General features: G+C 36.1%; 1 protein-coding gene across 1 annotated transcript; it reads left to right on the forward strand.

Moving 5' to 3' along the window:
* The first annotated feature begins 7,136 nt into the window (after positions 1-7,136).
* Positions 7,137-9,059, forward strand: LOC107730453 (calcium/calmodulin-dependent protein kinase II inhibitor 2-like). Its single transcript, XM_016541300.1, has 2 exons — positions 7,137-7,579; positions 8,186-9,059. The coding sequence occupies exons 1-2, from the start codon at positions 7,411-7,413 to the stop codon at positions 8,254-8,256; spliced, it is 240 nt and encodes a 79-aa protein (XP_016396786.1). The 5' UTR covers positions 7,137-7,410; the 3' UTR covers positions 8,257-9,059.
* Positions 9,060-15,448: the final 6,389 nt, after the last annotated feature.

Consider the following 15,448-nt stretch of genomic DNA (forward strand, 5'->3'; position numbering starts at 1 on the left):
TGAAATAAGGTGTTGAAATTAATTTAACATTGAGTGCCACTTTACAATGCTCAATGGACGATCAATGCATTACCTGGGTAATGCTGAAACTGGTGTTTTACTTCATAGAGAACAATGCCATTGATTCAGTGTACTGAACAGCGCTGACACAGTCGTGGGAAATCCCGTTAAACGCTGAAAGGATGCTATGACAAAGATACCGCTTTCATCTTCTGACAACTGAGGGTAAACTGTTGTTTTTTCTCACAAATATATATATAACTTGACCTGAAGAAGGACAGACGCAGGTAATCGTGCATGCTCAGATGTTCTCTCTTTCTTTTTCTGTCTGTTTAGTGAAAATCTACGGAACCATGTAACGTTACAATTCACAATGGGACACATGACGTAAAAAGAGCCAGTTGGTGTAAAAATATTACTTTTTTCACTCTTATGATTATTAACATATTGAACATTCAATACACGTGCATTAAGTGTAAAACAAGAAGGGCATAGCATCATGAAAAAAGTGAACATCGCGATTGTTGCGGTTACTTCCCACCAATCTGCAGTTGGCTTGTCAATAGCACGATATTACAATATTGCGGTTATTGCGACAGCAAATTTATATCTCATAATTGCGAGTTTAATCTCAAAATAAGACTTTACAGCCTTCTCAGAACTGCTAGTCCATAGGGGAAAAAAAGTCTGAATTGTGCGATATACTAGGCCTAAATTCAGAATTGTAAGAAAAAAAGTCTGAATTGTGAAATTGAGAGAATCGCAATTACCTTTATTTTTTATTCATTCGTAGAATTAAGTTTCCATATATTCCCGCTGGTCTGCTAGTTAAAAGTCACGTTTCTCGGAGCTCTAACATGTCATCATTACTCCGTTTGGGATGAAATAGCATAAAGTCAGAGCAAATATGTTTTGATATTTTATTGGATATCCTGATGACTTTCTTTTGACTTTCTGTTTATTATTCAAGTCTCATGTTTGGCACTTATCAAATGGTTCAAGATTTATTTATTATTATTTACTTTTTTTCATTAAAAATTACGGTTATATACTGTATTGAATGGCTAATGTAAAAAAACCGCTAATCTAAAAGAAAAAAATGTTGTTGGTAAGCTTAGTGCCTTACTTTATGAATGAGACACTGCACTAGGTTTTGTTTTTTGTTGTTCAGTTTCCTTTAAGTCCTAATGTCAAGTTTGTCATGTAAAGTTCTGGACTGCTTTCTTTGGTCAATAAACACTGTTGTGTGCTGATCTTCTGTTCCATCATTATTTGGAGTTTTCACATACAGATTCTAAATCATACGTACCTCAGTTCTTGCTACACTCAGTGATATTGCTAATTTATTAGTGCTTGTGACATGGAAAGTCATAATTCTTCAGAGAGAGATGTGTGTGTTTGCCAGCAAGGAATCTTTCAAGTGTTCTTATGCAACAGCTGCTGTCATCCTTTTACAAGTAACCTCTGTAAATTACCCACAACAACCTTCCCCTCTCCTTCTGACTTTTTTTTCTTAAATATAAGCAAATGAGATGCAGAATAAATATTTGAAGAAAAAAGAAAACTTCTTCGCCAAGGTCAAGCTTTGTCATTTTACTTTAAACCACTAGAGGGCAAAAGAGGGCCAGACTCTGGGAAAGTGAAGGAAATATATTTGCATGAATCAATGCATCTTTTGCATTAATGATTTTTTAATTAATTCGCTTTAATTTTCGTTAATTTCATTTAATTTGCTTCTTGCCCTTCAACTAAAATACTTAAGTTCAGTTGCTGCCTTAAATTTAAAGTATAATCAAATTGGCTGTACAAATCATCTCAACTTAAATTATATTAAACTGACTTGTTTGACTACTATCTTGAATAAATTTTAAAAAATGAACTTGAAATTGGTTCAATTAATTTAATAAATAATGGGGAAAATAATTTTTTATATATAGATTTTGAAGACCTGATCAGTAAAACATGCAGAGTTTACTATGAAGAAGTACTGTGACGTCACCATGGTAAAGTGAGATAATAATACCATGGTACTTTTATGGTATATCCCAGTGTATATTGTTATTGTAAACTAAAACTCTTCAAAATATTTTTGATTAATTAAAATATAGATGAAATAAAATAAAGTTAGATTGAAAACATAAATGAAAATAAGAAATGCTTCTGTGTTAACTAACTGAAATAAAAACAAGATAACAAAATACTTAAAATACACATAACAAAAGTACTAAATTTTAAAATAAAATTCAAATGAAAACAGAAAATATTAAAATAAAGAAAATTCAAAATATTAATAAATACTATATTATACGCAGATGATACTAAAATAACACGCCTATATTCATACAACAGCAATATTCATATACTATGAGATTTACATGAAATCCAATTTATTTCAAAATATACCATGGTCATATATTCAAGGAATGTCTTAGTATGTCCAAAAACAACTAGGATAATAATTTTTTAGAAAAGAAATCTACAGTCATGATGTTGAAAACGGCATGAAATTAAATTAAAAAAAAAAAAAAGCTTCCACACTATAATCCTTGCAAAAACCGCGGTGCAGATTGATATATTAAAAACTACTGTGGTGGTACCAAATGACAGTATTGGATGGTATACCATAACACATATATTTTTATGTACAACAGCAATATTCATATACTATGAGATTTACATGAAATCCAATTTATTTCAAAATATACCATGGTCATATATTCAAGGAATGTCTTAGTATGTCCAAAAACAACTAGGATAATAATTGTTAGAAAAGAAATCTACAGTCATGATGTTGAAAACGGCATGAAATTAAATTTTTTTTTTTAAAAAAGCTTCCACACTATAATCCTTGCAAAAACCGCGGTGCAGATTGATATATTAAAAACTACTGTGGTGGTACCAAATGACAGTATTGGATGGTATACCATAACACATATATTTTTATGGAAATATCATGGTGTGTGAAGTGTTAATATGTATATAAAATACCATCCAATATTAATTGGATCCAATAATAATTTATATACATTATTGGATGGTATTTTATATACACCATTATTAGCACTTCACATACCATGATATTTCCATAAAAAAATCCAGGGCACTTCAAAGAGAGCATGCAGTGTTCAAAAAACACGTTACTGCTTCTTTTTTGTAAGTGAAATCTGTCATGATGTGGAAACTACATTAAATAAAATTACTGACACGACAAGAACAACAACAGCACAAAGACATCTGTTGCTATGTATGTGACAGGAGCAAAAAAGGTCAGAGAGATTTTCACATTAAGTTAAAAAAAACAACATGCAGGCTCTGTATCGTGTTCCTGCTTTAGTGTTTTTGATTAAAAGCTCCAGAGGAAAGCATGTTTGGGTGTGTGTGAAGATACAGTGAACTGGCCAACAAATGTTCAAAGACACTCGTCAGCGGGTGCACAGGAGCCAACATCTCACATTTGACCCAGCAGAGACGAACTGGCAAAGTTGTTCTCACTTAGCTTTACAGGTGTTTCTTCAACTACAGGCACTGTTATGTCCAAGGGATTTGAAGCTTTGAAGTTTTGTTACATCAAAGAGTCACAAGAGTGCCTTGGAAACCTTTTCCAACAAATATTTGATGATTTTCAACATGCCTTTTATGTTTTACACTACCAAAAGGCAGTAAAAACACTAATATTATGAAATATGATTACAATTTGAAATAACTGTTTTCTTATTATTCTAAATGCTGAAAACAGTTGTGCTTCTTAGTATTTTTGCGAAATCGTGATACATTGTTTTTTCAGTATTCTGTGATGAATAAAAAGAACAACATAATTAATTTATTTAGCATTTAGTTTGCAACATATAAATGTGTGTACTGTCACTTTTAATCAATTTAATGCATCCTTACTAAATTAAAGTATTAATTTCTAAAAAAAAACAACAAAAAAAACTAATCGGTTAAAATTTTTTTAAAAAGAACAAAATCTTACTGACCCCAAACTTTTGTTTTACCCTTTTCCAAGACCCAGGCATTCAAATAATCATAAAAATATTATTGATCTTTTTAATATAGACAAATTAAAATAAGTAAGCAAATTAAACAAAATATACCATGTAGTTCCATACATTTACAGCTAGCATTTTAAGTATGCTAAATGTGCAAAATAATATCTGGTAATTTTTCAAATAATATTTTCACACTTTAGGCATAAATAGGCAAACTGCAGCTTAATTGTAAATGCTGAACTGATCTTGATTTTTTTCTTTTACTCATCACTCATCTTATTTTAGGCATGTTCTTCACTGACAATGTTGTTGCCTTTGTAATTAAGTACACTAACTTTTGGCAAAAGTTTTGTTAGGGGCAAAATTATTTATTGTGGTGGAAATTACAATTGAAAAATCATATTTTTTCCTAACCAGATGCTTGCTGAGCTGTCAACTGAAAAGAAGGCGCACATATCTCACATAGAAACTGCATCTGCACATTTCATCGCCCACCCCTGAAAACTATGCAATTTTTGCTCATTTCTGTTCTCAGTTTTTCATTTGACTCAGGTTTTTGTGATCTGGTGTTTTTTTAATGCTGGATAGAGAGTCAGCAATTACAGCACATGAGTCAGCAGAGACCAGTGTGACCGCAAACACTCTCCCAGAGGACACTTTCACACACAGCAAACTTCTGTGACAGAACACAAGACCTGAGAGAGGGAAACAAGGACACTAGACTGAAAAACAAAGAGAGAAAGAAAGAAAGAAAGAAAGACCTTGGCCTTTTGATGGTGCTGTAACAGGGGGGAAAAATATGGCTATAACTGTTTGTCGCAAACTCAAGTGATATGAATCGCCGGAAAGCTTGAGTTCATTGAAGCTCCACAGTGAAGCTCTGGCGTTTTCCATAGATCCCTAAAAATGGTTTATTTCAGAGCCCAGACCACTGTGGTTTTCTAATGACTTGTCAGTATGGATCGGCCTACTGTGATTCATTCATTTACTCGAGCAGTGAAGCGGCACGGACTATGAAAATCCTTTTGCTCAGGAGGACAGTGAAGATATGAAAATGAGCTTTGAGAACTGCAGTCTTCTGAGGACTGTTGCCATACCAACAATCTAATGCTTGAGTTGATTCACATAAAAAAAGCGTATGCTCACTAGTTTGTAATGCTGTAGGGGATACAGTAGGTTAGAGGTTTATTTTATGTTTTGCACTCCTATTTTAAGAGTAAAATATGCATGCATAATCCAAAAATCGTTGAGAGATCAGTTTAGAGCTCTTTTGTGAGCACTATCCAAGGTGCTGAAGTAGCTATGTCTCTTAGTATATAGATAGAGAGAGAGATAATATTAATGCCAGCCAGGTGCATCATTACCATAAACCTCTACTTAGCCTTCATTCAAACATAATTCATTCAAAGGAAGTATCGGAAAGGCAACAGGTGGGCCACGGTGACGAACAGCTTCCGGCATCTGGAGACCGAGGACAGACGACGCTGAACGTGACGCACGCTGATGACGCCTGCACAGCAGCACTGGCGTGTTACGTTGACATTTCCCCGGTACACTACAACCGGTGAGTGAATCTAATCGGGCTAAGCGAATCAAAACAACTGATATTTAGAAAGCCTTTCCAGATTCTTCTTAACCTCCACTTATCGGGAACCGGAAGACAATGGTCATTACTATTTCCAACATAATAACAAAATTCAGCTCAAGTTGAACTTTGCAGCCATGGCGCGCAAAACGAAGACAAAACTGCTTTGGATGGGTTATTAATGTGACCAACTAGTAGACAAATAACACGTTTAAAACCATGCTTTTAAACATTTATGGAAAAAAATGTAGATACTTATTCATAAACTTATTTGTCTCGCCAAAGCTAAATGTCCGTTCACTCCGAGACTGATAGCGTCCTACGGACAATAACGCTGTTTATTATTATAAGCTTTATCATAGCTGTGGTGTGGACTTCCCTGTTCTCTTAGAATTAGAATTATTATTAAAACTTTATAGTTATAGTTATCGTCTTTGGTGTGAACGGCCCTTAATTTCACAGTAGCCTAGTTTATATGCTAAATAGACACACTCAAATAATAATTTTCACACTTTTTGCATCTTCTGAAAAAAATAGGCCTACAGATTGATTACGAATAGCCTATTTGATTTTCTTTTGTCATGTTTTTCACTGACACACTGTTGTTATCCGTTTGCAAAGACTCTATCTGGGGCAAAATTAGTTGTTATGATGGAAATCAAACCTTTAAATCATTTTCACAAAATGAAATGAAATTATTAATGTTTGTTTTACTTTTTGTTTAAATAAGCAATTTTTTAAAAGTAACATTTAATATTTTGATGAGTTTTCAGATTTTAAGATTGAAAGTCTGGGATAAATGTAAATAATGCATAGGCTATTAATAAAGTATGTAAATGCATTTAAAAAGTAGCTACAAAAATGAATGGGAAAATTCACTAGTTTTAACGTGACCTTAACAAAAATATACATATATTATACATAATTACATATATACATATATTTTAGAAAAAAAAATATTTTAATAAATAATTATTATATTTTGAACAACATAAAGGCAAGTAAATGACTAAATGAGAAAATTGAGTGAATTAGCCTATCAATTTAAATGCATGTTAAACAATGGGAGAATTTTTTACGTTATGGCAGATTTAAAAAAAATCTTCAAAATATTATATTTCAATAAAAATTAACCCAGGACAAAAAAGTGCCCAAATCTGAACAAATATCCACATAGCTATGCAGCAAATGTAACGGCACAATACAGGTTGCATAGAGTTGTTGAGATAGTAAGCTCCATAAATCAGGTAGGCCTATATTTTGCTATCTTTCTCTTTTTCTTTTAGCTTCCAAACCACACGCTTTCCAAAGACCCCTGCGAACACCGTGCATCACATACAAAGAAGCGACAGCAGAGCGCCGTTCAGTGTTTCCGCTCGCCATTTTCAGCTTTCGCCTGATGGGGCCACCCTTGCACCTCTTGGTGTCCCCATCTTCTCTCTCTCTCTCTCTCTCTCTCTCTCTCTCTCTCTCTCTCTCTCTCTCGCACCCACCCTCACACACACACCTCTTTTAAACACACACGCCCGGGTTTCCTTTATGATCGCGGGTTCTCTTGTATCTTACAGCAGACTTAACCCGACCGCTGATGTAGTCGTACACTCAGCCGTGCACTCTCTCTCTCTCTCTCTCGCTCTCTCATTCTGCACCGAGCATTCCAGTCCGTTTGGAAGTTGGCGGTGCGAGGAGTCTGACATTTACGCGCGGGGATATCTACGCAAAAAAAATTTAAGAAGTGCACTTGTTTTGCGGGGATAGTTGCCATATCCACCGTAGCTGCCTATCTACATCAGTTCTTTAGCGCCTTCTGAGTCGCGAGCCCGTCCTACAACAGTCATGTCCGAGGTTCTGCCGTACGGAGAGGGGAAAATGAGCGGATACGGAGCGGACAACGATGTCAGTCAGATGTCCTTCAGCTGCGGGCTGCAGGACACCAACTCGTTCTTCGGAGCGTCGCAGGCGAAAAGACCTCCGAAACTTGGACAGATCGGCAGAGCGAAAAGAGGTGAGAATGTTATCCTGATGGAAGATAACTTATTGAAGTTAAAGGAATAGAGACTAGCGTTTTCACTCACTTTTTCTTCTGTGCAATACAAAAGGAGATGTTCGGGAGAATGATAGCCTCGGTCACCGTTCACTTTCATTGCACGGAAGAAAAAAAAATGCAACAAAAGTGAATGGTGACCGAGTCTGTCAGTTCATAATATTTCATAAAAGAAAGCCATGTGGTTTTGGAACACCATAAAGACGAGCAAAAGCCGGAGTTTTAGTTTTCATTTAATTTAATTATCCATTTAAATGCATTTTAAACGATTGGAGAATATTTTGAAGTTATGACCGTTTGACATCTGTAAAAATGTCAAACTGTCAACGGTCTTCCTCAATATGTCAATAATAGTCTATTTTATCCAACCCGACTGAGGAATGGCCTTGATTTAGGTGATATTGTTACGCATTTAATGTGCATTTTGATCATTTGAATGCGTTTGTGGTGTGTTGCGTCTTGTTGCGCAGTTTCAAAGCGCACAAACCACACATAGATTGCCGAAGTCTTATCATCAGCTGAAGTAGATTGCCGAAGACATCAGCTGTCTTGTCTTCTTCTTTCCAGTGGTAATCGAGGACGACCGAATAGATGAGGTGCTGACAGGCATGACCGACAAATCATCACCGGGCGTGTAAACCCGCGCGATGCCTTGCAGACATTTCAATTTTTTATCACCGATTCGAAGCACTTGTCGGTTGTGCATGTAAAGAAGATTGCAAAGAGATGGAGGGACGGTGGCACGAAGCTCGAACCACGAGGAGACTCAACTAAAAAGGGAAAACGAGAATTAAAGAAAGGAGAGACGGAATTTCCTTTGGGGTTTGCTGGCAATTCTCCGATATAAACGACAACCCGAATGGAAGCTTTGAGGAAGATGTCGGAGATGTTGTTGAGGCTGCGCGCGCTGCGGCTCTGTGAATAAGGATGGATGGACTTGTCATTATTATTCCACGACCATCATCTTCCAAAAGCGCTGTAAGCAACACAAAGTTCAACCGAAGACTGAACTGCATCTTACGCTCTGTTACTATGTACAGTATCTTAGCTCAAAGACCTTCCCCTTAACACACACACACACACACACACACACACATATGGATCTGCCTTGAGCGTCGACTTCAATCCGACTGCTGCTTTTAGAGACATTTTAGACTTCACACACACAAAGACATTGAGCTCCCATAATGATAAATGAGCTATATATACGGATGGTGCAATGTGAATATTTTCTCTCGCTATTTTGCATCATAGAAGATTATCATACACATGCCCACAGGTGTTGAAGCGTGTAGTCTTTAAAGCGTCGTTTGGTGATCTATTGTTTTGCCCTTCACTGCAGCTGATTTGCGCACCTGCGCCACGGATTCACATCGTCAGTACAAGCACAGAGGAACATTGTGCATTACCACCTCTTGTAATTAACCCAATATGAATGCATCTCGATTTCTTCCAAGCCTAAGTTTTATATATTTTGATTTTATTATTTTTTTCATCAGCTCCTCACATTTCTTTTGTCGTGTCCATCTCTTTGCATGAACTTTCACTCAGGTGCCAACAGAGGTGCCACCATGAATCTTACCCTGGCACGCTTCTTTTTAAAAAAGTCATATTTGTATTTTTATATCTAAATATTTGTTATTTAAAATGATATGCTAGTATGTCGTCTTAAAGATGCATCAACAATGATGTTTATATTTCAGAGAAAAGTCTTTAGACAGGGACGAGAGTATAATTCAGTTTGGTTGGAATGTTTTTTTTTTTTGTTTTTTTTTAAAGACTTGAATGAATGTTTCTCGGGTTTTTTGCACACACACACACACATCTGTGTTGAACTACTGTTATATGGAAATCGTAAACTGTGACTTGAGCTTTGTTGATGAAGTTGTTAGAAAAATTACGATATTAGAAATCTACTGCACTGAATATCTTCAAATAACTTGTTATTTGACAGGTTTTTGGACATTACGTTTCTTCTGTTGATTTTGTTTGATTTTTTTTTTTTTTTGCTTTGTTTTTTACCATTATTCTAAAGAAACTGACTATGGTTTGTTGTGCATGAAACCTTGATACTTTTCAATAACAGAACATAATTTTATTAAGCAAAAAAAGAAACAAAAAATAGAAAAATTACGATATTAGAAATCTACTGCACTGAATATCTTCAAATAACTTGTTATTTGACAGGTTTTTGGACATTACGTTTCTTCTGTTGATTTTGTTTGATTTTTTATTTTTTTTTGCTTTGTTTTGTACTATTATTCTAAAGAAACTGACTATGGTTTGTTGTGCATGAAACCTTAATACTTTTCAATAACAGAACATAATTTTATTAAGCAAAAAAAGCAACAAAAAATGTCATGACATTCTAAGAATGAATCATTGCATATTATACAATGGCATATTATAATACCATTTTCACTGTATTTGGTGAACTAATAAATGGTGGAAGAACATAGATGTGCATTTCTGTTATCATTTGACTGCATTACAAAGAGGTAAGCAAGTCTGATGCAAATATTGATTTTGAGGTCATCACAACATATGCACAGCCTGCTGGTGAACCCATCTTCATTTAGAGACAGGCCTACTAATAAACAAGGCACAAATACTATCCATCAAATGATGAAACAAGTATGGTCACATTTAAAAATATCCCCAGCAGTTTTAAATGCCAGATCAAGCTGTTGTTGTCTAATGAAAAATTTATGTTTCAATATAATTCATGTCAGAATGGTTGTATCTTATCATACTAAGCTCACAGTCATGACAGGGAGATTGTTTTTGAGAGCTTTGAGCTGTGCTTCTACACTTGAAGATCTTCTGCACATCAATATAAAATAGAGATTGGAAGATGGAATTTAGGCCTTGAAATCATTTGACTGATTCCTTGAAAGGGATAGCACACCCCAAAATTAAAAGTCAAATCACCTCTATTTCTGTAGTCCTTTTACAATTAAGATTGCCGAAGCAAATTCACAAAGATAAACAGGAAAATAGCAGAATCAATTGTGGAAACTTGACTATGGAGATTCAGATTGTGCCGTAAAGCAGCTCTTAAAGACAACAGTTTCATGATTTAGCTCAAGAGAGTTGAGTGTTGGTTCAGTTCAGATCAAGTTCATCAATTTGAGTTAAATTCCACTATTAGCAGTTCTACAACAGGCAGCAATATCATTATTCAGTTCGACTCAACAATAGGTTCAATGTTGTAAGATGTGACTCGAAAAATTCAGCCACCATTTAATCACCCTCATGTTGTGCCAAACCTGTATGACTTTCTTCTGTGACGCACAATAAAAGTGTTTTTTGTTTGGTTCATACAATGAAAGTTAGTTGGGTCCAATTTTGTTTGGACCCCAGCAATCTGCAGAATATCTTCTTTTTATGTTCTGCAGAAGAAAGAAGGTCATACCTTTAATCTATGATGTGGCACCTTAAAAAAAATGCTAGCTAGACCAGGAGAAAAATAACAATGTTAGTGGTTATTTTCTTTGACGAGGCTGGTCATTTAAGCTGAATGATGCTTCCACACATCTTGGATAAAACCACATGCTGCTTCCTGTTTACAGTGAACACTGAACCATCTGATGCAGTTAGATTTCACAGCAATGTTGACCCTCATGTCATTCCAAACCTGTATGAGTTTCTTCCTTGTGTGCAACTCAAAAGAAGATGTTTATTTATTTATTTATTGTTCATGAAGAAAGTCAATTGGGTCCAATGTTGTTTGAACCCCAATGTATCTTCTTTTTGAAAATATCTTCTTCTCTTCAGGTTTGGACTGACATGATGGTGAGTAAATGATAGCAGAATGTTTATTTTGAGGTGAACGTTCCCTTTAAAAGAAGATGTGGCACCTTAAAATCATGCTAGCCAGTTAACAGACCAGGTTAAACACACTCAGAATGTTAGTGGTGGTGATTTCAGATTATTTTTCTATCAAGGTTATTCATTTAAGCTGAATATTGTTTCTACACTGCTTGGATAAAGCCATATGCTGCTTCCTGTTTACACCGAACATTTTACAGCAAGATTTATGTTTTTCTTCACACACAGACAGACACACATCTCCGAAACAATGTGCGCGTTTCAACCGAAAGAGAATCAATGGCTTTTATCCATGATCTGTGCCGTCATGTGCCCATGAGTGGCCTTTGGGTCAGCTGTCCGATGTGTGCAATGAGGCTCAGGGTCCATCTGGAAACAAGTCAGGCTCACCTAAATCAATTTAAACTCCAATAGTCATCCAATCCTGATAACGTTCTATAACTCCAGTTGACCCAAGCTCAAGTTTGGCCACTAAAATTTTCAAACGATTTTCAGATGATCAGTCGCAGTTTAACCTCAGCATTTACCACAGACTCCCGTCATCTGTGCATGTTTATTCTCAAGGCTCGACGAGGTCTTTGCAAAGCAGAAAGTCCATCAGACAGTCACTCAAGCGCGGTCAAGGACACTCAGCTTCACCATCTCAGTCTATTAATACACCTTCATGGCTGTTGCAGTGTTCCTGAATGGCTCCAATGCCCAGGGGAATCCTTACCGCTTCACACAGGCTGCTCAGAGCTGGAGATTACTGATACACTATCTGAACAGATAGGTGGCCCGCGGCAGCTCTGGAGTGACTGAGCGACACTGTGGCCTGACCCAATATGGAAAGCCCAGCTCTCGGCAGATAATGACAGCGTGATAAAGGAAGAAAGAGGGAGAGATGACATTCTAAGATTCTCAAAGAATGAGCTCTCTGCCGGAAGAAATGAAAAGCGAAAAAGTGACAAAGACATTTTATTTAAATGCATTGTCCTCGATTCATCCCAGCTTGTGGCTCTCGGTTGGTGCTACTGATCTCCCTCATTAGAGATAATAGCATGTATATATTTTTGCAGTAAATCCTCATTTAACGCCACTGTGAGTCAAAGTATAAGTGTTTGAACTGGCTCGTACAAAATATGCACAGATTCACATTCAGCCACACAGAAATTGATGTCACTGTCATACAGCAAAACCAAATACTCATACTTTGGGCATTTTCTGCTTTTAAAAGGCATTGTAGATATACAACAGGAATTGATGAGCAAAAGATGATTCGAATGGCATCTGGAAATGTTGCAAACCAGATTCTGGATATACATCCTTGTTGGTTGTAGTAAAACATTCCTGTCAACCAATCATGTTTTAGTATTGGGTTTAGGGATTGGCTTGGGACTTAACATTCTTATGATCATCCTATCATTTCGCTTTGAGTTTAGGAGTAGCTCACGGAATAGGAATAAGAATGATATTTCAGAATCTGCAGCTCATCATAAAATAACTTTATATGTTGTGCCACTATGCAATTAAAGAGAAACTTGTGAACATCCCAGGAATTGCCTGAAATCCCCACTATCCTGAATATACAGTAATTGAATTTGAATTGAATTGGCCACACCACAGAGGAAGCTGAATTGGAAATGACAGAAAGAGACATTTATTGGATTGCAATTCAAAGAAATACAACACAGATAATGCATTGTTGGAGTTCCAATTTGCCATTCAACCTTCAAACACAAGTTTGAAGAAATCCAACACAAGCAAACTACAGATTCATTCATCCAAAACCAATCCATACATCCATACATCCATACATCCAAAATCAATTCATCCATCCATTCAAAACCAGACCCAGAACAACATGTGCAAACCAAAAACACATTAAAAGCAAACAAATTGACTTAAACCAAAAACTACCAAAATTCTTTAAACTACAGCTATAGACTAATATATCATATTTACCAGATTAAAAAGATGGCACTATTTGACAATATTTAAAATATGTGCCAATTTTTGGCCATATTCTGCATCATCAGAGACTTTTATACAAGCTGTAGTTCACAATTAAAAATTAATTTTGAGAAAATAATGTAAAGTATAAAAAAGTTGTAAATATTACATACTGCAAATGTGTAAACATTCATGTTGTGTTATCATTAAATCATACATATATATCAGCATTATATTGCTTACACAGCTCTCTAGAGATCGGCTTGGGCTACTGAAAAATCAGTTTAAAACTACATTACAATTTAATTTAGATTTTTTGACTCATAACATAACCCTGCACATAATGGAGAGATACTTCACCGAGGAAAACAGAGTTAGGTAAAATATTTTTATTAAAAGAATGAAATCAATCAGTTAGGTTTTGAAGTGCTGCCCTCTACATCAAAAAGGTCCCTGCTTTAACCTGATAAGCACTAGTGACCAAACACACACACACACACACATTTCTGTCCGTAATGTAGCTTAGTGGAATGTTTACCCTAGTGTTGTCAGCGGAGCTAGCAGGGGTTTATTTGTCTGCTTTCAATACCACGGCCTATGTTGTTGCTGCCACTGCTGGATGATGATGTAATGGTGTGTCCTGACCCCTCCCCCTGCTGAACAACAGCACACATTTGTCCCTACAGAAACATGAGCTTTGATGAACAGGCGGATCTCAGTCTTTGATAAATGATATTGAAGGGTCAAATGGTCATTTCTGATTCTTTTCTTGTGTGCACAGTGACTAATGAAAATAATCTGTCTGTAAACTAGAGACAGGGTTGCACCACAGGGGTCAAGATTTGGCAGGTTAGCCTGGTCTGGCTAGCCCCTGCTGGTAGATGTCGTAACTACACCATCTGTACCCAAAAAGCTAATTTCTCCACTGACAACCATCAGGGATGGGCAGTATTTCAGATACATGTATTTAAAATATGTATTTGAAATACAAAATACCATTTTGTATTTAAAAGCCTTTGGAAAAAATCAAATGTATTTTGTATTTAAATGCATTTAAGATTAGTATTTTTGTATTTTCAAAATACATAAAATACTTTGTGCCAGTCAACCTCTTTATCGGGGTGCTGATTTCGTTCATCAACTAGTTCAGACACGCCCCCTCCCCCCAACATTCATCACGTGAGCTGCAGCTGTACAGCTCCATCCAGCATTGAGTGAGCGACTTTTCTGGAATAAGATAAGGTGAGGAAGTCATGGTCAACTGTACTTGTTGATTAAAGTTAAAATAGTGCATCATTCAGATTTGCCTTCAGTTAACATGAAAGAAGAAAAGAGCACTGAATAGTGTTAGCCAATCAGTTTTGATAGTTAATCGGTTGTTGTTATTTTATCAACTAGCTTGTCAAATGTGTTTAAAGTATTACTGCATGTTAGGCTTTGTGATATGACAAACCATATCGTGGCGATAATATAAAGTGTGAATCGACTGAACTTTTTCTAAATCGTTTACATAGATAGGCCTATTGGGGTAAGCGAATATATCCGTGCAGCTTTTAGTGGGCAGGAATTATTGGAACGTTGGAGTGGAAAAAGAAGCACGAATGAATGAGCAATACAATGTGATGTGCTTGGTGCAGAGTGGAACGCCGACAAGTAAGCCTACACTTTTGACTTAAAGGGATAGTTCACCCAAAAATGAAAATTCTGTCATTAATTACTCACCCTCATGTCGTTTCAAACCTGTAAGACCTTCGTTCATCTTCGGAACACAAATTAAGATATTTTTGATGGAATCTGAGAGCTGTCTGACCCTGCATAGACAGCAATACAACTGAAATGTTCAACTGAGACGTAGCAAGGAGATTGGTAAAATAATCCATGTGACATCAGGGGTTCAACCGTAATTTTACGAAGCTACGAGAATACTTTTTGTGCGCAAAAGAAAAAAAAAACAACTTTATTCAACAAATCGTCTCTTCTGCATCACCCTGTAGCGCCATTTTGGAGAGTATCCGCTGGACGTAAACAGCATATGCTGTTCTGTGTCAGCTGCGCCACGCGGATACG

The sequence above is a fragment of the Sinocyclocheilus rhinocerous genome, unplaced genomic scaffold, assembly GCF_001515625.1.
Source record: "Sinocyclocheilus rhinocerous isolate Xijiao unplaced genomic scaffold, SAMN03320098_v1.1 scaffold1780, whole genome shotgun sequence".
NCBI classification, from domain to species: Eukaryota; Metazoa; Chordata; class Actinopteri; order Cypriniformes; family Cyprinidae; genus Sinocyclocheilus; species Sinocyclocheilus rhinocerous.